Source organism: Astyanax mexicanus, chromosome 8, assembly GCF_023375975.1.
Source record: "Astyanax mexicanus isolate ESR-SI-001 chromosome 8, AstMex3_surface, whole genome shotgun sequence".
Taxonomy (NCBI): domain Eukaryota; kingdom Metazoa; phylum Chordata; class Actinopteri; order Characiformes; family Acestrorhamphidae; genus Astyanax; species Astyanax mexicanus.
In genome coordinates, this window is record NC_064415.1 from 13,015,881 (window position 1) to 13,043,333 (window position 27,453).

The window sequence follows — 27,453 nt, forward strand, 5'->3', positions numbered from 1 at the left end:
AGTTTGCTACTGATTAAATCTCTATAGACCACTGAAGTCGTGTCGTCATTTTGTAGTCGGCGCCATGTTGTTTATGCTCATATTTGGGGCTCCTTTGGGGTTCCGTGTCTAAGCCGTCCAAGTCAATATGGGATTTGAATGGGCTTTTCAAAAACTGGCCTCTGTCACATTCTGTGGTAAATAAATCTGTTCAGAACCCTGTATGTTTTATTCTGTGTACATTTACCTCCTAAACATCACTGGATCCTCTGAATTTCGAGATCGTTTAAGGGGAGTAATCAGAAAAATGCTAACTTTAAGCTAATGCTTAACTGATGTCACAGCATAGCGGCTGGAAATGACCCCGGACTGGATTCTGCATAACACCAGTGAACTCCCGTCAGAAAGCGTTTTGGATTATTATGCTTCTTCACAGAGGATCATTAAAGCATTTAAACAGGTGAAAACTCTTTCAGTAATGTTAGGCAGGGTAGACTGTGTTAGAGCTTTAAAAGGCAGATAATAGGAGAAAATGGCTCTTAGTTCAGCAGCGCTCCCCGAAGGGTTTAGTATTTAATTACGGTCATTATTTGGATCAGATGTTGTAATTAGTATAAAATAATCAACTAACAACTAACTAATCAACTAACTACCTGCCCTCACTGAGGCGACAACGAACCAGAAACACCCATTTATTTCACTGTGTAATAAAGAGGGTAAATGTTAAAACGTGTTACAGCTGGTTCTGAGTATCACTGACCTGTTTTAGTGATTTTATGCTATGACACTCTAAGCTCTCCTCAGTTAGGGCAGTTAGTTCATTAGTTTGATCAGCTTGTGTGTAAAAAGCTCCTAACTTACGGCCGGAGTTGTCTCGTGTTACGCCGAAAACAGTCCCCTGCTAATCTCTGCAGCGGCGCCGGGAGGTCAGTTCACTCCGCTGTAGCATTAGCTTAAAGTTAGCATTTTTCTCATTACGACCCTTAAACGATCTCGAAATTCAGAGAATCCAGTGATGTTCAGGAGTAAAATGTACACAGAATAAAATGTACAGGGGTCTAATCAGATTTATTTACCACAGAGTGTGACAGAGACGTGTTTTTGAAAAGCCCATTCATTTTCCTCATAGGGAAAAAACGCTTAGACACGGAAGCCGTACGAGGACTACAGAATGACGCAGGACTTCAGTGGTCTATGGTCACATTTGATTACATTTATTAATTGACGTCATGGTCAATATAATTTAAATATTTTAAAAAATCTTTATCAGGAGCAAACAGAGTTCTACAAATGAATAAAAAAGGACAATTCATAATGTAAAATTTGTGAACTCTCATAAATGCTCAATATAATGTGCAATAAAACAAAAAGTGAAACACACTCGCCCTTCAACACTCATAACGATGATTACTCTTCAATAACTGCTTCAGATCTGTGCACACATCCAAGTTTAGCTGTAAAAACAGAATAACATAAATAGAAATAAATATATTACATATCAAATATTATGGTTCAACTCTGAGATCATTAAAGAAACATATTTTTCAAAGCTGTTGAATTGTGTTAAACAGAGTGAGTGTACTGAATACATACAGAAGACATACAGACACCATTTGCCCAGTTTACAGTTCAGGCAGAATTAGGGTTTAATCACAGACTCTGGCCAGAGTGTAAATATCACAGGGATTTCAGGCTGTGTAATTGGGACATTTAAAGCTCTTTTGCAGCTATACATCTTACACTGGGTGTATAATTTACATGTTATGGCAGGGAAATTAATTAAGGAAATATGACTTAATTACTCTGCTTTGTGGTGCAATTTTATATTGTTCAAATTGAGCCACAGAATAGTATAAATTAAAGAAAATGTTATTTAAATATTTTTACCATGTGTATTTATGACATGCTGTTGACCGAACACCACCAATAAAACTAGTGAAGAGGAATGTACACTTGTTTACATTCTGTTGACAGGTATGGTACAAAAACTACAGAATCAACCAAAATCATCACAGGAAGACTGAGAGATCTCACCTCGAGCTCTGTAGTATTTCACCCCCAGTATGATGGTGGACAGCAGATATGGAGACGCTGCCATTAAGAAACTGAGCAGATGAAGCACTGAGAATGAAGCTCCTGAAGCACACACACCTGAAAACACACACACACAGATCCTGAATTAGAAATGATTAGAGATAATACAATCATGAAATAAAATAACTTTCATTTTTAGATCCATGTCAGTCTAAAATAAGTAATGATCCTGTTTTTTGTCCTGGATTGGATCCTTTTTCAGCTTAGCATGGGTTGTTTTCCCACACAACACTCAATAATTTTACATATTTAACAGGAGCTCTGGCTGAGTGAGTTACAGTCAGATATGGTTAAAAACAGAGAGTGACAACATGTTTTCCATTGTAATGAGGAGCAAAATCATACATGGTGGTTCCACAGCCATGTGAAAGGCCAAGTGCACACTACAGCCTCAAACCCTCCCACTGCATTTTTTGTTCTTTGTAAAGTGACAGTGGTTTCAGATTCCCTTGCATTGGAATATATGTTACGGATGTCTGTATATAGCTCAAATAAATAATGTAAAACACTACAGCAGCAGTTAAACTGTGTTCCACATTATTATGATTGAATTTGAGCAGTAATTCCGCAGGTCACACGCGTGCATATCCCAGCCTTTTACAGCACACTCTGTGCATATGGAGGGGTCTGTTATTGAGGCATTGTTCACTGAACACTTTTTTTACATCATAGATGTGTCTGTCTGCTCACAGACTCATCCTTGCCTCAGATAAAGAGCAGAAGAGAGAACAGAAGAGCATGACTGGATAAAATCGTGTAAATGCTGTGGGCAATAATGAGGACAGTAAAAATGATTGTGGTCATGTTCATTTATCGTAGAATCATGTCAGGCAGTTGAAGACTTACTGTGCACTGTGATGTTAACAGGATTGCTGCTCCCTCCAGATTCAGATTCACACCAGTACACTCCAGTGTCGGTGGGGATGAGGTAGCTGATGTTGCATGTAGATCCTGTAACTGATCCCCAGCCTGAGGAACAATCTGACACCTTACTCTCACTGAGTGAGTATCGTCTCACTCTCCATCCAGTAGAGCTACTCTGTCCCTCACAGATCAGTGAGAGAGGGTCTAAAGGAAAGTGTTGAGATCTCCTGGGACTGACGATCAGAGATACTGGAGAAGATGATGCTGGAAATCCACAGAAAATGTTTGGTTTTGTAAGATACTTTTAAATACAGACATATCCATATTTAAAATATAATAAGTATGTAATTCTTAAAAGAAATAGCACATTTATCCTACAATATGTCTATTATTTCTCACCAGTGATCCATAGAGGCTGTGGGTTGCTGTACTGTGTGTGATAGGCTGGTTCTCCTCTCTCTGCTCTGCACATATAAACTCCTGTGTTTTTAAGAGCAGCAGAGCTGAGTGTGTAGAAGCCTCCAGATCTTCTGCTGCTGTCTGACAGGAGCTCATCCTTCTCTTTGTACCAGCTGAACCTCCAGCCTGTAGAAGAGTCTCTGACCTCACAGCTCAGAGTCACTGAGTCTCCTTCAGTCAGCCAGTTCTGTGGAGACACACTCAGCACTGCTTGGGATTTAGCTGTTAAAACAAACAAAGAAATTTTTACTTTTATAATAGACTAATTTACATGATATATTCAATGATGTGTTACCTAGTTAAGCTCAATCACTCACCAGATACAGTCAGTGTAACAGCATCATTGATTTTTAAACTGGTATTATCACTCCTGTCCTGTCTGCAGGTGTATTTACCACTGTCAGTCAGGTTAACAGAGCTAATTCTGTACTCCTGAGATGTGTTGGATGTGTGGACAATGGTCTCATTCTTATACCAGCTGTATGTCCACTCAGTGTCTCCTCCTCCCTGTAAATCACATCTGAGAGTGACGGTTTCTCCACTGAACACATGATTATTGGGCTTTATGGTCAACGGGGAGTTGTGATTATCTGTAACAAAATATGTTTACTGTAAATAAACCAAACAAAACACAGTTCTAAACAGTTATCACAATCAAAGACAATCTAGTACAAACTAATATATTACAATAATTTGTTTAATTAAAATCAATTTAGCAATATGATTAGGAATTGTTTAAGAAAAACAAGTATAATTGCTATTATGTTCATTAATAATGCTAGATAAAAGTTGAGCTTAAGTCAATTCAAGAGCTAAGGTAAGCTAATGCTTAAGACAAGCTAATGAGTGAGAAATTATCTTAAAAACCTTTTATTGTCATTAAACTATGTACTATTATACAATGAATACAGTGAAATTCTTCACTTTGCATATCCTAGTGTAGAACAAAAAATGTTTAGAGCAGGGTTAGAGTGCTATGCACACCTGAGCAGATCGAAAACCAGTGATCATTAACAAATATTTAGTTAAATAGGTAATATAACCATTTATCACATTCTTAATCAAGCAATCACCATTTTTAATCGTAATAAAGGCAATATGTGCGTGCATAGCCTTTTAGTGAGTCCAAATTACTCAAGACCGAGAGATAAAAATGAACTGCTAAATGCCATTGGAGCATGTATGTATTTTTGGGGTTGTTTTGTTTTCCTTTTTATTTCTTTACATTATTCTCTACAGGATGTGTTGGATTAAGAAATGCTACACTACATTGTGTGGACAGGTTATTCTGGACGTGTATCTACGCAAACAGTAGTTTTTTATTTTTCTGTTAGACTCATCAGGTTAGGTTTTGTCATGTTTAGGCAGGTTATCTTTCCATTGTCTTAATTTCTTAGGCACCATCCATCGTCCAACTTCGCTTAGGAAAGTCTATTCAACCTACATTCATAACGATGTAGCTTCACTGTTCCTTCATTAATTTAATTATTCTTATATGTTTATAATCCTTATATGTTCTGTGCCCATGCCTCTCTCAATATTCCTGTTTGTAAACTATACGTACCGGCAAAGCATTAAAACAACTACTGTGTTTTCTCTGTCCTTCCCCTCTATCCACAACCATCACACCCCTCTATCCCAAGATCCATATGAGGGATCATAACAATAACCATGTTATAAGTGTTAGCCAACATTACTGTAATACAGGGGGATATCAGTACTACAGGATTATGCCCTTAATAGAATTAGCCTTTGCTTTACAGAGACCAGTAAAAACATCAGTAATTATTAAATCAAGAAATGTATCTTTTATTAGTTAAGTGTTAGCTTAAGCTTAAGTGTTTTAGGTTCAGGTTTAGGTGTTTCTGCAGTTGGGAATAAAGAACAGTTTTATTATGTAACACATTAAACAGGGTAAAGGTATTGACTTGTATAAAGTGAAGTGGAAAGTGTTGTAAAGATCAGGTCTTAATATCAGCTAAATTATTTGCTGTAGTGAACACTGAGATGTTTAAATAATGTGTAATAAGACTAAACATAAGAGGCCAGGTTTTAATAAATACATAAAGTTAAGTAAATGTAAAAATAAACACTTTCTGCTGCATTTCTTTACTGTACATTACTAAGATAATTTACATATTGTTGACAGCAGTGTTGTGCTGGTTCTTTGTTCTTGAAATTGTTTTCATTTACATTTCTTATTAAAAAAAACAAAAAAACAATATAACCGGTTCTAATACTATTGCAATAAAAAGAAACAGTCTTACACATTTCAGACACTGACACAGAACTGCCTAATCCCTGCTATGGAAGCTCTAGCTCTCTTAAGAACTTAGACCTAACATCTCTAACATTCAGCTGCTCCTGAAGATCTTCCCAGTCTGGATCTGGTGTTTTTTCTCTGACTTATTTAATTAGTAATCAGATTTCATTAAGTTAAAGCTGAAGTTTAATGGTCTTAATAAAAAAGGACAAAACTCAATTGTATTCATCTTAAATCTGGGTTTCTGCTGATCTTAGCATTAAAACATTTTAACATGGAGAGAGAGTGCTCAGTGTGAAGCTTGACCATCTAAAATTCATTTTAGCGCTAAAAACCTTTTGAGAAACTGAGCCCTGATCTTTTGGCACATGTTAACAACTGATACATATTTGTCTTCTCTCTGTTTTAATGTTTTTTTTTTGTACACAGAAATACTTGATAGTGGAAAAGTAATCGCTGGTGTGTGCTGTATTATCACCGATTTGTGTTAATTTAACCTGGATATTTTATCACATTGGATCTGTAATACTAAACTTACATAACACATTTCTCTCTCCAAATTATGAAAGCAGTAAAGTTACCTCTCACTGTAAGAGTAACTTTAGTACTGTTCTGTGATGATGTGGGTCTGTTATCTCTCTCTCCTCTACACCAGTACTGATCCTGATCTGCTGCTGAACTGATGGTGAAGGTGTGTTTCTTATCTGTGGATGTTGTAATCTGACTGCTGCCTTTATACCACTGATATCTCCATCCACCAGAACCAGTAATCTCACACTTCAGAGTGACTGACTCTCCAGTGAACACAGTACTGCCTGGATCTACAGTCAGTGAAGCTGTAGGTAAATCTGTGAGAAGAGAGGAAAGAAGAGAGAGACTCTCATAGCCAGTGCTGGGTAATGTGGTATAAAGTACAGTTTGTTATAAAGATGTAACTATACATTATAGTGTAACCCTACACAGATCAGACTCAGTTCTGATTCAGGAACCTCACCTAAACAGATCAGACTCAGTTCTGATTCAGAAACCTCACCTAAACAGATCAGAGTCAGTTCTGATTCAAAAACCTCACCTAAACAGATCAGACTCAGTTCTGATTCAGAAACCTCACCTAAACAGATCAGACTCAGTTCTGATTCAGGAACCTCATCTAAACAGATCAGACTCAGTTCTGATTCAGATTCTTATTTTAAGATTTTTTTTCTTTTCTACTGTGCTCGGTGCTGTTGGTTGGCAGGAAAGGCAGCCTTTTTTCCTCTTTATGTCCAGCTCAAATGATGATACAAAAATATATCTTGTAGCTATTCATTTTAACGTATTACTGCTGTTTTGGGATAAAATGTATACCAATTTTAACAGTTTCTGTAACTGTTTGTGGATTCTTCTGGGATCAGAGATCAGATTATTGTTTCAACCAATGTATCAATCACAGACTGTAACTCAAAGTTATCTTATTAAATACATCAGTTGGTCGTCACAACTATTTTATGTCACTGATGAACTTAAAGAACTCATATGCTTAGTTTTACTGGTTAAAGAACTTGAATGGTTCTTTGCCTGGTTAAAATGTTTAACAGACTGGTGGATTTTGTTTATTGTAAACCTGGTTTTCTACAGTACAAAAGTTTTTTTTTACAGCTGTCACTGCATTACATTCTTTAGTGTTCAAAGGAACCCATTAACTAAGAGTAAAGGCTGTAAGTAATTCATTAATGAATGTAGGCGTCCTCCTCCAGTAACACACATTCAGAAAGTGTTTGATTAGTTGATTAGTTGGATCAGATAAATCAGAGAAGGCAAAACACCACAACCTGCAAGGCAGGAGTTCTTCAAGACTAAAATTAACCACAACATTAGTGGTTAGATCTGATCTGCTCTGTAGAGATGTGATAGTGAGATTAATAAAGACTGTAGAGATGTGATAGTGAGATTAATAAAGACTGTAGAGATGTGATAGTGAGATTAATAAAGACTGTAGAGATGTGATAGTGAGATTAATGTTATCTATCTATCTGTAGAGATGTGATAGTGAGGGTAATAAAGACTGTAGAGATGTGATAGTGAGATTAATAAAGACTGTAGAGATGTGACAGTGAGATTAATGAAGACTGTAGAGATGTGATAGTGAGATTAATAAAGACTGTAGAGATGTGATAGTGAGATTAATAAAGAATGTAGAGATGTGATAGTGAGATTAATGAAGACTGTAGAGATGTGATAGTGAGATTAATGAAGACTGTAGAGATGTGATAGTGAGATTAATGAAGACTGTAGAGATGTGATAGTGAGATTAATAAAGACTGTAGAGATGTGATAGTGAGATTAATGAAGACTGTAGAGATGTGATAGTGAGATTAATAAAGACTGTAGAGATGTGATAGTGAGATTAATGAAGACTGTAGAGATGTGATAGTGAGATTAATGAAGACTGTAGAGATGTGATAGTGAGATTAATGAAGACTGTAGAGATGTGATAGTGAGATTAATGAAGACTGTAGAGATGTGATAGTGAGATTAATAAAGACTGTAGAGATGTGATAGTGAGATTAATGAAGACTGTAGAGATGTGATAGTGAGATTAATGAATACTGTAGAGATGTGATAGTGTGATTAATAAAGACTGTAGGGATGTGATAGTGTGATTAATAAAGACTGTAGAGATGTGATAGTGAGGGTAACGAAGACTGTAGAGATGTGATAGTGAGATTAATGAAGACTGTAGAGATGTGATAGTGAGATTATTAAAGACTGTAGAGATGTGATAGTGAGATTAATGAAGACTGTAGAAATTTAATAGTGAGGTTAATGAAGACTGTAGAGATGTGATAGTTAGATTAATAAAGACTGTAGAGATGTGATAGTGAGATTAATAAAGACTGTAGAGATGTGACAGTGAGATTAATAAAGACTGTAGAGATGTGATAGTGAGGGTAATGAAGACTGTAGAGATGTGATAGTGAGATTAATGACGACTGTAGAGATGTGATAGTGAGATTAATGAAGATTGTAGAGATGTGATAGTGAGATTAAAGAAGACTGTAGAGATGTGATAGTGAGATTAAAGAAGACTGTAGAGATGTGATGGTGAGATTAATGAAGATTGTAGAGATGTGATAGTGAGATTAAAGAAGACTGTGGAGATGTGATAAAGATATTAATGAAGATGGTAGAGATGTGATAGTGAGATTAATAAAGACTGTAGAGATGTGATAGTGAGATTAATAAAGACTGTAGAGATGTGATAGTGAGATTAATTAAGACTGTAGAGATGTGATAGTAAGTGTAATGAAGAATGTAGAGATGATCACACTCACCTGACACAGTCAGAGTAACAGCAGCACTGGAGTGTGAATAGCGTGTTGTTCCTTTCACTGTTCCATAACATTTGTAGTCTCCCTGGTGAGAGTATGTAACAGAGCTGATTGTGTACTGATTAGAAGTGCTGGATGAAGAAACTGAGTTTCTAATCTGATACCAGCTGTACGTCCAGTCAAAGTCTCCTCCTCCTCCCTGTAGTTCACATCTGAGAGTGACTCTCTCTCCTCTGAACACCTGATTAGCAGGATTAATGTTTAACACAGCTTTTGGTCTCTCTGTGTAAATAAAATACATATTAAGATGAATAATTATTACACTGAAGGTGTGTTTAATATCTGTATGGATTATATATTTGGTGTTGATCTAGTCTTGTGTAATCTCCACATCAGTTCATCATTGTCAGTTTTTTGTGATACTTTTTTAACTGTTTGTTTGTGTAGCTTTTGAAGCTTCGGTTTATGTTGTATTCTGTTTGCCTTGTTTTATTTTGTCTTTTAATAAATATTTTACTTACATTTTGTCTATCTATGTCTAGTAATGTGGCTGTGTGTGTGTGTGTGTGTGTGTGTGTGTGTGTGTGCTCTACGTTAATGAACATTAATACATGTTTACCAACACTAATAAATAGCTTAAACAGCCATTAAAACTAATATATAATATAGATAATATAGACTAATATAGAAAAATATATATTTCCATTTCAACTTGATTTTAAAATGATAAAAAAAAGATATTAAATTTTTTCCATTAAATACAATACAAAATAAGTAAAACACAAAATAAATAAAAAATTCACACAAAAGTCTTTGGGTAAAGCTCCTGACCCTATACTGTCCTGCCAGGCTGTTTCAGCTGTATTAAACATAAAAATATCAATTCACACATTTGTGTGATTTTTCAGTAATATGAGAACCACTAATAGTTCTAAAAAAGAGCATAAAATATGTGATGGACATACTTTTGTTAACTGTCTAATGTTTGTTTTCCGGAGGTTTAGATAACTGGGATCCTAATGATAAAGGGTATTGATAATTTTGTGGTTAATATTTGAGGTTTATATTGTAATGAAACCCCCATAATTGTAGATTATAGATGATAATTATCTTCCAAAACTAAAACAATTGAAGAAGCAGATCAGACTGTACAAATGTGAGACCTCAATCAGAGCAGAGGGTCTTCAGGACTAGGATTGATTAACCAATGCATTAATAATAAAGCTAAATGTGATAGTGAGAGTAATGAAGACTGTAGAGATGATCACACTCACCTGATACAGTCAGTTTAACAGCAGGACTGGTGTGTGAGTAGCGTGAAGTTCCTCTCACTGTTCCTCTGCAGGAGTATTTACCACTGTGAGAATATTCAACAGAGCTGATTATATACTCCTGTGATGAGCTGTATAGAGAAACTGTGTATCTTTCCTTATACCAGCTGTACGTCCAATCAAACCCTCCTCCTCCCTGTAAATCACATCTGAGAATGACTCTCTCTCCTCTAAACACCTGATTATCAGGATATATGGTCGCCACAGGAGTCGGTTTCTCTGTGTAAAGAAAATTAATAAACAGATCATATGATTAATTATATATATATATTTTAAACAGAACACACCTCCACACTTCTGCATGTTAGGATCACAGAGAATGTGAAACTCAAGAAAAAGCCTGAAATTGTTTTATTAAATTGTTGATTTATTATAATTATTAATTAATAAACTTTAATAATAAACATCTAAAGTGAAGCTGAGAATAACTGCATAGCAGATTTAGTTTTATTCTGTATTTGACTGCAGGGACTGATTACCCATCGAGAAAGCCAGATCTGTGCTGGATTTTCCTGTCCACACTTGGTTCAGGTTAAATTTAGGGATTTATCTCTGTTTCTCTCTTTCCTTCTGACTCTCCTCTTTCTTTGTATTATTATTATTATTATTAGTTTGAGTAATTTTGGATACTAAATAATTCTTTAGACAGTTTTAACAGAATCTGATAGCATGGATGGACATGGTCATAAACTGGGAAAATTCCTTGTATATCAGTCTGTGTGTGTCCCTTTGCCTGTTCCTGTGTGTGTGTGTGTGTGTGTGTGTGTGTGTGTGTGGCCAAAAGACAAAATGATGTTGCTGTTACAGAAGTGAGGGGATGGACGTAAGTGCAGAATATAATTAATTTTATTAAATTAATAAAAACTAAAACAAATTAACAAACAAACAAAATAAACCAAAGTTACACTGAATACATAACTACAAAACACTAAACTTGAAAACAGGAATCTAAGAAACAGCATGAAACAAACCTGAACACGGACAGCAAACAAACCAACAAAAGACTAGACAAAGAAGGCTTGAAACAAAGGGGCTTATATACATGAGGAGGGAACAGGAAACTGGAAACACCTGAGGATCAATCAAGAGGGGGCGGGGTTACAAATCACTGATGACAGGGTGGGGCTAGGGCGGAGACAGGACCAAAACACAACAGAAGCACATGGCTGGGAAACATGACAGGTAAACAGAGGGGCAGGAGCACAAGAGACCAAATGAGGGAGAAACACAAGGCAGACATGGGCTAAGCTGTGACATAACTCCCCCTCAACGGCGCCACTACCAGAGGCGCCGAGAGAGGGAACAGAGAACAAGACGACAGAACTAGGATGAAGGAACTCATGACAAAACAGGAGACTGGACTATGAATGGTAACAAAGGCTGGACAGGGGCTGAGACTGGACAGGGGACAAGGACTGGACAAAAGACTGGAGAGGGGACAAGGACTGGACAAAAGACTGGACAGGGGGCTGAGACTGGACAGGGGACAAGGACTGGACAAAAGACTGGACAGGGGGCTGAGACTGGACAGGGGACAAGGACTGGACAAAAGACTGGACAGGGGGCTGAGACTGGACAGGGGACAAGGACTGGACAAAAGACTGGACAGGGGGCTGAGACTGGACAGGGGACATGGACTGGACAAAGGGCTGAGACTGGACAGAGGAGTGGACAGTAGACTGGACAGAGGGCTGGACACTACACAGGGACGGAGACTGGACAAGGGGTTGAAACACAGACTGGACAGTGGCCGGGAACTGGGACTGGACAAATCTGGGCAGGGGAACTGGGACAAACACACTTACTGGGACTGACACGAATATGGTGATAGGGACGGGAATAGAAAAACCACTGGGGACAGGAATGGGAACAAACACAGACACGGGGACCAGGACAGGGAGAGACATGGGTACAAACACACACATAGACTGGAGCCCAGGACTGGTGAAGTTCAAAGTCTGCGGAACCAGCCTGGGCAGAGTTCGAGGGGTTGAAGCAGGAGATCTTGGAGCAGGTCTGGAAGCACACGACCTCGGGGTGTGCTTAGTTCTGGGAGCAGGCACAGGGTCAGAGGCGGCCGGAGCCGCGGGCACAGGGTCAGAGGCGGCCGGAGCCGCGGGCACAGGGTCAGAGGCAGTGGGTACCACGTGGGTGGCAGGCACTGCAGTCACAGGAGCAGGAGCGGCGGGCACCGCTGGCACTGGAGCTGAAGCAGTGGGTACCACGTGGGTGGCAGGCACTGCAGAAACAGGAGCGGCGGGCACCGCTGGCACTGGAGCTGAAGCAGTGGGTACCACGTGGGTGGCAGGCACTGCAGACACAGGAGCAGGAGCGGAGGCTGTAGCAGCGGGAGTTGCTGGTGCTGGAGCTGGAGCTGAGGCTGTAGCAGCGGGAGCTGCTGGTGCTGGAGCTGGAGCTGAGGCTGTAGCAACGGGAGCTGCTGGTGCTGGAGCTGGAGCTGAGGCTGTAGCAGCGGGAGCTGCTGGTGCTGGAGCTGAGGCTGTAGCAGCGGGAGCTGCTGGTGCTGGAGCTGGAGCTGAGGCTGTAGCAGCGGGAGCTGCTGGTGCTGGAGCTGGAGCTGAGGCTGTAGCAGCGGGAGCTGCTGGTGCTGGAGCTGAGGCTGTAGCAGCGGGAGCTGCTGGTGCTGGAGCTGGAGCTGAGGCTGTAGCAGCGGGAGCTGCTGGTGCTGGAGCTGAGGCTGTAGCAGCGGGAGCTGCTGGTGCTGGAGCTGGAGCTGAGGCTGTAGCAGCGGGTGCAGCTTGGGCAGGCGCGGCAGGTGCAGCTTGGGCAGGCGCGGCAGGTGCAGCTTGGGCAGGCGCGGCAGGTGCAGCTTGGGCAGGCGCGGCGGGTGCCACGGGCAGCGCTGAAGCAGAGGCGGCGGGTGCTGCTGGAGCTGGGGAGGATGGACCACGCACTTGGGAAGCCTGGAACAGGTATTCATTCAGTTCAAGCAGTCTTTCGAAGGTCCAGTACTCCTCCCCCAAACCCTGCCCACCTCTGCGAAGATATTCTGCTACGTCCATATTTTTGGGTCTAGTCTTATGTTACAGAAGTGAGGGGATGGACGTAAGTGCAGAATATAATTAATTTTATTAAATTAATAAAAACTAAAACAAATTAACAAACAAACAAAATAAACCAAAGTTACACTGAATACATAACTACAAAACACTAAACTTGAAAACAGGAATCTAAGAAACAGCATGAAACAAACCTGAACACGGACAGCAAACAAACCAACAAAAGACTAGACAAAGAAGGCTTGAAACAAAGGGGCTTATATACATGCATTATTTATTAACAATGCATAAAATGTTTGGTAAGTGTTCAATATATAATGTAAATGGTAGTTTTGTAATCACTTTTTCTTTAGATTATTTTATGCAATGTTGAAAACGTGGCCTTGTTCACCAACTGATCTTAATAAGAACTTCCTTCCTAAAACTCACTTATGAGGTTTCGTAACCATATCCCATGGTCACATCAATTTCTTTGTTGTAATGGAATTCTCTCAGCTATCCTGAGACCAAGCTCTGGTGATCACCTTACAGTAGAAGAACTGGCCATTTTTACAGGTACAGATGTTAAAAACAGTTTGTTTGCTGCTCACATGCTGTTTGAGCATTTTAAGTCTTTCTCTTGGGTGTTTAAGCCCAGTGTAAGTAAATCAGAATAATTGCACATTGTACAGATGAACTACGTTTTTCTAAAATGGATTTGATCTGGTATTGATGATGTTTTTCTATTTGTAGAAGGCTTTTTTGCTATGTGTATTGCTCTGTTGTTCTGGGATTTGAATGGACTATGGACAGTACAATTAAGGGTTTTGGACTTCTTTTTCCAACTTTATTGGACTTTCATGGGTGCTAAGGACAATGATGATCATGGCTCAGTCTGCTTGGCTTTGGATTGGACTACTGCAACCAAATCCCTGTGAATCAACCCTTCAATGACCTTTGACTACTCACCCGGTGAGATCAGTCCTTTTTTGTATTTTTAGATTTTTACATACATTACATAAGGCATAATTTGTGATGTTGCATTCTTTTTTTTCTAGAAAGAGGTTTGTTACAGATTGACGCCCGAACAGGGACACATCTAATGCCTTGTGTGTATTTATATCCAATTGTGGTAAACTTTTAATTCTTAGATTGGTAACATTGGGTTTAGTTTCATAGACATTGCAGAAAGTCAGGGAGGCACAATGGATAATTCTGAACCTGATCCTGATCCTTATTCTGATCCTAATTCTGAACCTAAACCAGATCTAGATTTTACATTTACTTTCGTAGATTCAATTAAATTAAAATTTATTTATATAGCGCATTTTACAACAAAAGGAGATAGAGAGAGAGCAGAGCAGGGAGGGAAGAAAAAAGGGGTTAGAATGTTTTTTATAAAACTCTGCTGGAGTGGGATGGGCACTTGGAGGCAGCAGCTCAGGACATGGGGAGAGAAAGAGGAAGGAGATGATTAGGGCAGGGTTTATGTTTGCTGGATAAGCTGTAAGAGGAATAGTTAGAAGGGGAACAGTAAGAGAAAAATTACAGAAATTGCGATGAGACATTATTCAAAAGCTTGAGCAAATAGAAATGTTTTGAGTCTAGATTTAAAGTTTGAGAGTGTGTCTGAGTCCTCTAGATAATGCGATGTAACGCCAGACAGAGAAATAAACAGACTGGTTTATTAACAGACAGAAAACCAGATATTACAAGCAGAATAGCAAGGCAAACAATAATCTCACCAGATACAGGAATCATAGTAGAGTACACAGTCCTGGTTCATAACCAAAAGACAGTCCAACCAAGCATCAAATCCAAAAGCGGCAAAACAAGAGACATAAACCGATATACCGAAAAACAAGGTCGTAATAGAAAACACAAGAAAATAACGCTCAGTACGCAAAGGAAAGTCGACAATACCTCGCAGTGTTTGTTTACAAACTGCTTCCTTAAATGCAGGAATCTAGATATGTGTGAACCGGAACTTCCTCAGAACACAGGTGAGACTGAGCGTTGGAGCATAATGTGATTGGGTGAAGGTGAACAGGTGATATTGACGTCATGGTTCATTGGATTTTGGAAAATGGAGTCCAGTAGTGTGGAAGAAGAGCACAGCGACGTGACATACAGGCCGTTTCTCAATACACAAGTACACAAGTCTCCCGTTCTTGGCAAGTACGGACTTAGGAAGTTTGGATCGTGAGTGCGCACTCCCGAGGACAGGAGAAAGCGGGATGGTTGTTGTGTAATTGGAACAGCTGTGTACTTGATGACGTCACCCTTTTAGAGGAGCGGAAAGCGTTGTTCCGAAAACAGAGGAGCACATTTTCACCTAGCCGCTTTCTTAACAAATAAACCACATATCTGAAGTCTAAAGCCCTACATTCTCGCCTAAAAATAACTTAAAACGTTGTTTTAGCACACAGCAGTACTGTTTTAAAAACGTACAGGTGCTTACAGTTATGTAAGTTCTCCTCCTGCATTACGCTGATTCTGCTGTGAGGTGCATTCTGGGTTATCGGGCTGTAAAAAGTCCACACAAATCACCTTACATGCATCCTCAACAAAGTGGGAGGAGCAAGAACACATTAGTTGTGTACTTGGCAAACTGTGATCTTCTGAATGGAACAGTAGTTGGTGACTGATGACGTTTCGCGAGTCCACAAGAACACAAGTACAGACAAGAATGCAGATTAAAAAACGGCCACAGAAACAGCATCACGTTGTTGTTGTTTTTTTCATAAATGTATAATAATTTTTAATTTTTGTAAGAATTTAAAAATGTAAAATTTTGGATAAAAAATGTTTCAAATGTGTGCAACATATTGTATACAAGTAATTGAGTGATATTTATCATATAGAACTATGGTGTAGACAAAAATTGTCTGTGGCCTTCATTCAGTAAAAACAATAGTAGGGACATGACATTGTTGCCAAACTCTACAAAAATGTTATTATAAACATCATTAGCCTCTGTTCCATATGTGCACAATTAAAATACACAAATACAAAAATAATCCTTACTTTTATTTGAACACCACCAAACATTCTTACTCCTCTCCCTCTCTCAAATCCTGGAACAACTATTTTGTTCCAGAGGTGTTAAATAAAGAAGAACTTTGTTACGTTACTTAAGTAGAAATTAGGGCTGGCCCGAATAGCGTTTTTTGAGCTCCGGATATTTGGCACTAATTGGTAGCGACAGTAAATGATAAATTTACTAATGTCTTAGGATTCATAAATGCACAGCCATAAACTTACTGTATTATTTCATTTAGTCTTAGTTATGTCAATTAATTAGACCTGAGAAGTGCAACACATAAATAAACAAAAAGGCAGAATTTTTAACACTTCTGCACAATTATTCCACTGGTCCAAAAAGGAGAATTCACCGACTTGGTGGGAAGAACTGGCAACATCTCTGCTGTTCAGAAGCTAAGATGCACAACATAATGCAAATGTTGATGCCTTTTTTATTGATTATAGTTTTGATATTTAGAAGAAATCCTTGTTGAAAATAATTTAACTTAATTTATCAAAGGACTAATAATTAAATTATGATTAACACTTTATTAATTTTTATTTGTGTTTGCAGTTTGGAAAAGTATATTGTGAATTTAAAAATCTAAAAAGGAAATCAATTGGTCATTCATTATTAAGTGAAATGTCTTGTTTTCTTTTGTGTATTTTTAATTACTCTTTAAGCAAACAAATGTTTAGAGATGTGATTTTGAGATTAATAAAGACTGTAGAGATGTGATAGTGAGATTAATGAAGACAGTAGAGATGTGATATTGAGATTAATGAAGACTGTATAGATGTGATAGTGAGTGTAATGAAGACTGTAGAGATGTGATAGTGAGTGTAATGAATATTTTAGAGATGTGATAGTGAGTGTAATGAAGACTGTAGAGATGTGATAGTGAGGGTATTAAAGACTGTAGAGATGTGATAGTGAGGGTAATGAAGATCGTAGAGATGTTATAGTGAGATTAATGAAGACAGTAGAGATGTGATAGTGAGATTAATGAAGACTGTAGAGATGTGATAGTGAGGGTAATGAAGATTGTAGAGATGTTATAGTGAGATTAATGAAGACTGTAGAGATGTGATAGTGAGATTAATGAAGACTGTAGAGATGTGATAGTGAGATTAATGAAGACTGTAGAGATGTGATAGTGAGATTAATGAAGACTGTAGAGATCTGATAGTGAGGGTAATGAAGATTGTAGAGATGTTATAGTGAGATTAATGAAGACTGTAGAGATGTGATAGTGAGATTAATGAATACTGTGGAGATGTGATAGTGAGGGTATTAAAGACTGTAGAGATGTGATAGTGAGATTAATAAAGACTGTAGAGATGTGATAGTGAGATTAATAAAGACTGTAGAGATGTGATAGTGAGATTAATGGAGACTGTAGAGATGTGATAGTGAGATTAATAAAGACTGTAGAGATGTGATAGTGAGATTAATAAAGACTGTAGAGATGTGATAGTGAGATTAATGGAGACTGTAGAGATGTGATAGTGAGATTAATAAAGACTGTAGAGATGTGATAGTGAGATTAATAAAGACTGTAGAGATGTGATAGTGAGATTAATGAAGACTGTAGAGATGTGATAGTGAGATTAATGGAGACTGTAGAGATGTGATAGTGAGATTAATAAAGACTGTAGAGATGTGATAGTGAGATTAATGGAGACTGTAGAGATGTGATAGTGAGATTAATAAAGACTGTAGAGATGTGATAGTGAGATTAATAAAGACTGTAGAGATGTGATAGTGAGATTAATGGAGACTGTAGAGATGTGATAGTGAGATTAATAAAGACTGTAGAGATGTGATAGTGAGATTAATGGAGACTGTAGAGATGTGATAGTGAGATTAATAAAGACTGTAGAGATGATCACACTCACCTGATACAGTCAGTGTAACAGCAGCACTGGTGTGTGAGTAGCGTGAAGTTCCTCTCACTGTTCCTCTGCAGGTGTATTCACCACTGTGAGACTCTGTAACAGGACTGATTGTATATTTTTGTTCTTTACTGACAGCAGTAGATGATTCTCCTTTAAACCAACTGTACTGACAGTCAAAATCATCTCCTCCCTGTATGGAACACGTGAGAGTGACAGTCTCACCAACGAACACCTGGTCATAAGGTATGGATGCCACAGCTTTAGGTCTCTCTGTTGAAATAAAGTAAACATTTTCAGAAGAAGTATTATTATAGAAGTGTTTTATTAAACTGTCTTAATGATATGCAAATTTGTTACACATACAGGTGCTTTTGGCTGTGATATAAGTGTCTAATAGATAAACATGTCATAATGATTACATTATCATTACATTACATTTTTTATCAAGCAATATATGGGCATAAAATCAATATTTCATTTTTTTTCTGACATTAATATTGCCTATTGTGTTTAATTAGCAGGCAGCAAGTATTTACCACACAAATTATATTTAAATATAATATAATTTTAATAATGAAAAGTTTACTGTTCTATATATGGTATGCTATACTATTATAATTTCATTATATCAGTGGCATAAAATGATATGAAAATGTGAAAATATCACTTCAACTGCAATCATTTCTGGGACAATGTATGATCCAAACATAATCAGCTGTTGTGACGGGACTAATAGGGATCCCAGGTTTCAGATTAAACAATGGGGTTTAATTGTTGTTAGTTTTAATACAAAGTATAGTACTAAACAACCTTTTTAAGAGTACTTGTATTGATGTGTGTATACAATTTGTTGGATAATAATACTGGAACCACAGCATGAAAGTGTAAAAAAACTTGTATTGCCTTTACTGGTAACCATATGAAACTCTCTGAAACTCTATAGATAACAACATTAAAATAACATTAAATTAATAACTATTTGTACTCCAAAATAAAAAGTGATAGATGCACATCTGCAGTGTACAGTGTGCAGTGTTGTATGTTCTTCTGGATGTTTTTTTGTTTGTTGTTTTAGCACTTTTATCAGATTTACACGTTAATTTACCATAATTACATCACATATTTTTTCCTCTCACCAAATAAAGAGTGAGTCAAATGTCACAGGACACCCTGTCTCCTATGAAAACTGCAGTCCCTTTCGGATTCAAATTAAGTTTAGGTGTTGTCTTTTCTGTTAGAATTCAATAACAAGTCTTTATCTTTTATACAAAAAATATATTTACAATTTATTTCACAGTTTTTTACAACTGCTAAGAAGTGTTTACCAGTACTTTAGACACTTTTTCTAAACTCAGCAACACACCCACCTCATACAATGAACTGGGGTGGGTTTCCCAAAAGCTTCGTAACGATAAGAACTTCGTTATCTCGTACTAAAGACTGATCGTTATTAAAGAGTGTTTTCCAAACCCATGCGCAACTAAAACACTACATAAACTCGCTCGCAGATTAACGAGTAACCTGACCCAGTCGTTACTTTAAAATAACTACTTTTACGGGGATTCTGCATGCAGTTCAGCACCTTAAACACCAGGGACCGCCAATTTTGAGGGAAAAATATATTATTTCTGTGGTTAAATCAATTATATTATATTATATCCATTAAAATCCATATTATTGATGGTAGAGCTTAATGCTGCAGTGCAATCAATGAATTCCTGCAGATGATGCTCACGTTCTAAACAAAACTGCAAAATCTCCAAGTCCATGTATTCTGTAACCAGGCTGTTACTGTGGCATGCATGCACCTGTACACAATGCCCACCAGGCCGGGGATTAGAGCACAACACAATATATTTAATACATTAATAAACTAAAATAACTATATTAATGCTACAATCTATTTTTAAAACTTTAAACAATCTATTTAAAAAGTTTAATGTGTTTATTTATTTAGTCGTGAATTTCAACGTGTTTTGGGCATAATAGTGAATAAATGCTGCATATTTGTCAGTGTTGAATCCATGATTTTGGTTCGATTAAGCACACTGTTTCAGAGGAGGAGACAACAAAGATGTTCTTTAAACTTTTTTGTTAGCTCTTTGTGAAACTCTTGCAGAACTGGCTCGTTCTTTACTCACGTCATTCGTTAGTTCATTCGTTATTCGCTAGGATTGATCGTTTTCGGGAAACCCACCCCTGAATAGTTGTTTTCCTGCACAAAAGTACATTTTGTTGTCACAACACAAAAACCTGGATCCACTAACTTCTTTTAAAACACTAACGTATGTTCTCTGTTCCAGAGCTACATATAGTCAATCACTGTGCAACCACTGTCAAAATAATAAAAGATAGTGACATTACAGAAACAGCATCACTTTTTTATATATACATTTATAATAATTTATCATTTTTGTAAGAATTAAAAAAATAAAAATGTATGATAATTTTTTTTTAAAAGTGTGCAATATATTGTATACAAGTAATTGAGTGATATTTATCATATAGAACTATGGTGTAGACAAAACATTGTCTGTGGCCTTCATTCAGTAAAACAATAGTAGGGACATGACATTGTTGTCAAACTCTACAAAAATGTTATTATAAACATCATTAGCCTTAGTTCCATATGTGCACAATTAAAATACACAAATACAAGAATAATCCTTACTTTTATTTGAACACCACCAAACATTCTTACTGCTCTCCCTCTCTCAAATCCTGGAACAACTATTTTGTTCCAGAGGTGTTAAATAAAGAAGAACTTTGTTACGTTACTTAAGTAGAAATTAAGGCTGGTCTGAATAGCGTTTTTTGAGCTCTGGATATTCGGCACTGATTGGTAGCGACAATAAAATATAAATTTACTACTACCTTAGGGTTTATAAATACACAGCCATGAACTTACTGTATTATATCATTTAGTCTTGGTTATGTCAATTAATTAGACTTGAAAAGTGCAAAACATAAATAAACAAAAAGGCAGAATTTTTAACACTTCTGCACAATTATTCCACTGGTCCAAAAAGGAGAATTCACCGACTTGGTGAGACAAACTGGCAACATCTCTGCTGTTCAGAAGCTAAGATGCACAAAATAATGCAAATATTTATGCCTTTTTTATTAATTAATTAATTCCCTAAAGTTTTGATACTTACCAGAAATCCTTATTGAAAATAATTGAACTTAATTTATCAAAGTACTAATTATTAAATTATCATTATTACTTTTATTTCTATTTGTGTTTGCAGTTTGGAAATCTATGTTGTGAAGTTAAAAATATAACTTATCTAAAAAAGGAAACCAATTGGTCATTCATTATTAAATGTAAAATGTCTTGTTTTCTCTTGTGTATTTTTTAATTACTCTTTAAGCAAACAAATGTATTATCCGATTACTCGATTAATCAAATACATTTTTCAGTAGAGTAGTCGATTACAAAAATAAATGATAGCTGCAGCCCTACATCTGTGATAGTGAGATTAATAAAGACTGTAGAGATGTGATAGTGAGATTAGTGAAGACTGTAGAGATGTGATAGTGAGATTAGTGAAGACTGTAGAGATGTGATAGTGAGATTAATGAAGACTGTAGAGATGTGATAGTGAGATTAGTGAAGACTGTAGAGATGTGATAGTGAGATTAGTGAAGACTGTAGAGATGTGATAGTGAGATTAATGAAGACTGTAGAGATGTGATAGTGAGATTAATGAAGACTAGAGATGTTATATTGAGATTAATAAAGAATGTAGAGATGTGATAGTGAGAGTAATAAAGACTGTAGAGATGTGATAGTGAGAGTAATAAAGACTGTAGAGATGTGATAGTGAGAGTAATAAAGACTGTAGAGATGTGATAGTGAGATTAATAAAGACTGTAGAGATGTGATAGTGAGAGTAATGAAGACTGTAGAGATGTGATAGTGAGAGTAATAAAGACTGTAGAGATGTGATAGTGAGATTAATGAAGACTGTAGAGATGTGATAGTGAGAGTAATAAAGACTGTAGAGATGTGATAGTGAGATTAATGAAGACTGTAGAGATGTGATAGTGAGAGTAATAAAGACTGTAGAGATGTGATAGTGAGAGTAATGAAGACTGTAGAGATGTGATAGTGAGAGTAATAAAGACTGTAGAGATGTGATAGTGAGAGTAATAAAGACTGTAGAGATGTGATAGTGAGAGTAATAAAGACTGTAGAGATGTGATAGTGAGAGTAATAAAGACTGTAGAGATGTGATAGTGAGAGTAATAAAGACTGTAGAGATGTGATAGTGAGATTAATGAAGACTGTAGAGATGTGATAGTGAGAGTAATAAAGACTGTAGAGATGTGATAGTGAGATTAATGAAGACTGTAGAGATGTGATAGTGAGAGTAATAAAGACTGTAGAGATGTGATAGTGAGAGTAATAAAGACTGTAGAGATGTGATAGTGAGAGTAATAAAGACTGTAGAGATGTGATAGTGAGAGTAATAAAGACTGTAGAGATGTGATAGTGAGAGTAATGAAGACTGTAGAGATGTGATAGTGAGAGTAATAAAGACTGTAGAGATGTGATAGTGAGAGTAATAAAGACTGTAGAGATGTGATAGTGAGATTAATGAAGATTATAGAGATGTGATAGTGAGAGTAATAAAGACTGTAGAGATGTGATAGTGAGAGTAATAAAGACTGTAGAGATGTGATAGTGAGAGTAATAAAGACTGTAGAGATGTGATAGTGAGATTAATGAAGACTGTAGAGATGTGATAGTGAGAGTAATAAAGACTGTAGAGATGTGATAGTGAGAGTAATGAAGACTGTAGAGATGTGATAGTGAGATTAATGAAGACTGTAGAGATGTGATAGTGAGAGTAATAAAGACTGTAGAGATGTGATAGTGAGATTGATGAAGATTATAGAGATGTGATAGTGAAAGTAATTAAGTATTATTATAGAAGTGTTTTATTAAACTGTCTTAATGATATGTAAATTTGTTACACATACAGGTGCTTTTGACTGTGATGTAAGTGTCTAATAGATAAACATGTCATAATGATTACATTATCATTACATTAAATTTATCAAACAATATATGGGCATAAAATCAATATTTAATTTTTTATTCTCACATTAATATTGCCTATTGTGTTTAATTAGCAAGCAGCAAGTATTTACCAAACAAATTATATTTAAATATAATATAATTTTAATAATGAAAAGTTTACTGTTCTATAATATGGTATGCTATACCATTATAATTTCATTATATCAGTGGCATAAAATGATATGAAAATGTGAAAATATCACTTCAACTGCAATCATTTCTGGGACAATGTATGATCCAAACATAATCAGCTGTTGTGATGGGGCTAACAGGGATCCCAGGTTTCAGATTAACCAATGGGGTTTAATTGTTGTTAGTTTTAATACAAAATATAGTACTAAACAGCCTTTTTAAGAGGACTTGTGTTGATGTATGTATACAATTTGTTGGATAATAATACTGGAAGCACAGCATGAAAGTGTAAAAAAACTTGTATTGCCTTTACTGGTAACCATATGAAACTCTCTGAAACTCAACAACAAAAAATAACATTCAATTATGTTTTTGTACTCCAAAATATAAAGTGATGAATGCACATCTGCAGTGTACAGTACAGTATGTTCTTCTAGATGTTTTTGTTTGTTTGTTTCTAATGTTTGTTGTTTGTTTGTACCACTGCTCTCAGATTTAGACATGCTAATTTACCATAATTACATCACATTTTATTTTTTCCTCTCACCAAATAAAGAGTGAGTCAAGCGTCACAGGACACCCTTTTATTTCAGAAAACAAAAGGTGGTCATATATCATATCAATTTTATTATAAATTAATGGTTGCAACCAGATCTGAATAACTCTACAAAAGAAACACCGAAATGTAAATATTCTGACCAGCATCCCATTTGAAAACTTGCTCTTAATCCAAGATGAAAGATGTTTATGTTTAGACACAGGCAAAAAGATAGGCCTGCTCACTCATTACTTGCTAGATATTCAGATATGTCATTTTCCCCTTCGTTTCTGAAATAAAAGGGTGTCCTGTGACTTTTGACTCTGTATAAAAGCAGTAAACTTACCTCTCACTGTAAGAGTAACTTTATTACTGTTCTGTGATGATCTGGGTCTGTTATCTCTCTCTCCTCTACACCAGTACTGATCCTGATCTGCTGCTGAACTGATGGTGAAGGTGTTGATCTGAGACTCTGAGACTGCAGTTTTACTGCTGCCTTTATACCACTGATATCTCCATCCATCATAACCAGTAATCTCACACTTCAGAGTGACTGACTCTCCAGTGAACACAGGACTCCATCTGGGCTCTATAGTCAGTGTAGCTGCAGGTAAATCTACAGAAAACACACCAATCATATTAATTTTACTTATTTTATAACACTGATTAATTTATAACACTGATTACTAACATTTTACAATAAGAGTAATACAAGTCAAATTCATCCATTCCAAAACTGATGCCATTATCCCGTCCATGCAGATACACAAACACTAATGAGTACACACACACACATACTGTATGCCCAGTGGTTAAAGTTAGGGCTGGTGGTTAGGATTAAAATTAGGGCCAGGCATAGGTTTTATTAGGGTCAGAGTTAGATTTTGGGATAAGGTAAGGTTTGGGGTAAGGGTAAGGGTCATTGAATAGTACATCTACTTAATAAATGTAATATAGCATTAGTAAATCACTGTTTTGTTTTTAATGTATTAGGCTGAAACAAATCATATCATTTATTAATACTCTATTAAGGATTGATAAATAGTTTACAAAGAACTCATCAAAATAAAGAGCTTGTTTCTGCTAAGAAATGACAGCAAATAATGTGCATGTTTCTTTTGTTTACATATGAAAAAAAAGTATGTTATCTCAGTATGTTAAATATTGTCTGATGAACAATTCAAAAGACCGACTTATTTCAAATGTTTTACAGAGAAAAACTCACCCGACACAGACAGTGGATCAGTAGTTATGGGGTGTTTGTTGTGTGTACCTTTGGTATGTGCATGCAGCAGGACTGTTGTCTGATGTTGCCTTAAATTGTTATTAATTTTGTTGTTTATCAGACTGAACTTCTTTATTATCTTATTACTTCAGTGTAAAAACAATGTAACTGAAGCAGCGCAAGGTTTAAATCAGTTATACTATGCCACGTTTAGGGTGGCATAAACCTCTGTGTTTTCTTTCTTTCATTGTGTGTTTTTGTCTCTCTTTATAATATTCTATTATTCCATTGTAGAATATAATTTTCAAATTATTGTCAGTTTACCATTTTACCAGTTTACCAGTCTAAACATTTTCCGTGTAAGTGCTGCTCTGGAGTTAAGCTTATATGATAATATTTCTTGAAGGTGTAAAGGTCAAACTCCTTAACAGGGTAGGACACCTGTTTGGTGCTGAGTAACACATGCTGGTACTATACATTGTTGATGGTAAACACATAAACATTGAATAAATCTAGCACCTTCCTGCAATAACGATCTCTTAGACTCCTTTCTTTTGCAATCTACATCTACAAGAACTGGTATGTTGTTGAACAGCAGACGTGTTAATAAAACAGATTAATGTTCTCTTCACTGCCTCACTGACCCATTTAGAGAAATCTAAATAGATACTAAAATGTCTGGTCAGAAAGAAAGAAATAAGCACCAAGAAAAGAATACAACACCATTCAGGACGAGTGCAAGCATTTTAGTATCTGTGTGGATGGATATATGGTATTTCCAGAAAACAGAAAAAAGGAAATGTCCATTTTTAAAATTTACAGAAACATGTGAACTGGATGTGACCTAAAGGAGTCCTTATAAGGTCTGGGATGAGCCTAACAGTAAAGGACACAGCTTAGCCCAAGCACATTCTACTCGTGTGCAGAATCCATTATGGACAGCAGAGAAAGACATTACATACAGGTGCTGGCCAGTAAAGTAGAATATCATCAATCTATTTCTTATTTCTTTTGTGACAACTAATGAAAACTCCAAATTTGGTATCTCAATATTAGAGTAATTAGAGTATGAGCATGTACAGCACTCAATACTTGGTCGGGGCTCCTTTTGCCTCAATTACTGCATTAATGCGGCGTGGCATGAAGTCGATCAGTCTGTGGCACTGCTGAGGTGTTATGAGAGCCCAGGTTGCTCTGATAGTCGCCTTCAGCTCCTCTGCATTGTTGGGTCTAGCGTATTGCATCTTCCTCTTTACAATGAGGTCAGGTGAGTTTGCTGGCCAATCAATGACAGGGATTCCATGGTCCTTAAACCAGGCACTGGTGGTTTTGGCACTATGTGCAGGTGCCTGTCCTGTTGGAAAGTGAAATCTGCATCTCCATAAAGTTGGTCAGCAGCAGGAAGCATGAAGTGCTCTAAAACTTCCTGGTAGACGGCTGCATTGACCTTGGACCTCAGAAAACAGAGTCAGCCAACACCAGCAGATGACATGGCACCCCACGACATCACAGACGGTGGAAACTTTACACTGGACTTAATGCAACGTGAATTATGTGCTTCTCCGCCCTTCCTCCATACTCTGGGACCTTGATTTCCAAAAGAAAGTCTATTAATGTGCTTGGACATAGAGCTCTGTTAACAGCCAGCCTCTTTAGCAATCACCTTTTGTTTCTTGCCCTCCTTGTGCAAAATGTCAATGGTCGTCTTTTGGGCGACCATGTTTTTGTAGCCTTCAGGACAAGACTAAGACACCATTTAAAGGCATTTAATCAGCTGATTAGTGTGGCACCAAGTGTCTTCTATATTTCACAATTTCAAAATATTTTAATCTGATACTGAATTTGGTGTTTTTATTAGCTGTCAGTTATAATAATCAAAACTAAAATGAATAAACATTTGAAATGTATCAGTCAGTATGGAAGGAAAATGTTTAGTTTACAAGTTTCACTTTTTGAATGGAATTACTGAAATAATTGAACTTTTTGAAGATATTCTAATTTACTGGCCAGCACCTGTACAATATGTTAGCTCATTAAATATTTTAATGCTTTTAGTCCTGTACTACATTACACTTTATTTTCTCATTTATAGCGCATATGAGCCAGTATTGCCCAAAATGTTCATTCTACTTTCTGTTGCTATAACAACGATCCAAAGAGTTAAGCTAAATGTTCTGTAAATAACTGAAGAAAAAGAAACTTGCTTGATACAGACAGTGAGTTCTGTTCTGAAAACAAAAAAATTA

General features: G+C 36.8%; 1 protein-coding gene across 1 annotated transcript; it reads right to left on the reverse strand.

Moving 5' to 3' along the window:
- Positions 1–2,899: 2,899 nt before the first annotated feature.
- Positions 2,900–26,927, reverse strand: LOC111189656 (Fc receptor-like protein 5). Its single transcript, XM_049482789.1, has 7 exons — positions 26,849–26,927; positions 24,329–24,598; positions 6,241–6,507; positions 5,225–5,261; positions 3,792–3,937; positions 3,337–3,618; positions 2,900–3,201 (listed from the first exon to the last, which is right to left on the reverse strand). The coding sequence occupies exons 1-7, from the start codon at positions 26,925–26,927 to the stop codon at positions 2,900–2,902; spliced, it is 1,383 nt and encodes a 460-aa protein (XP_049338746.1).
- Positions 26,928–27,453: the final 526 nt, after the last annotated feature.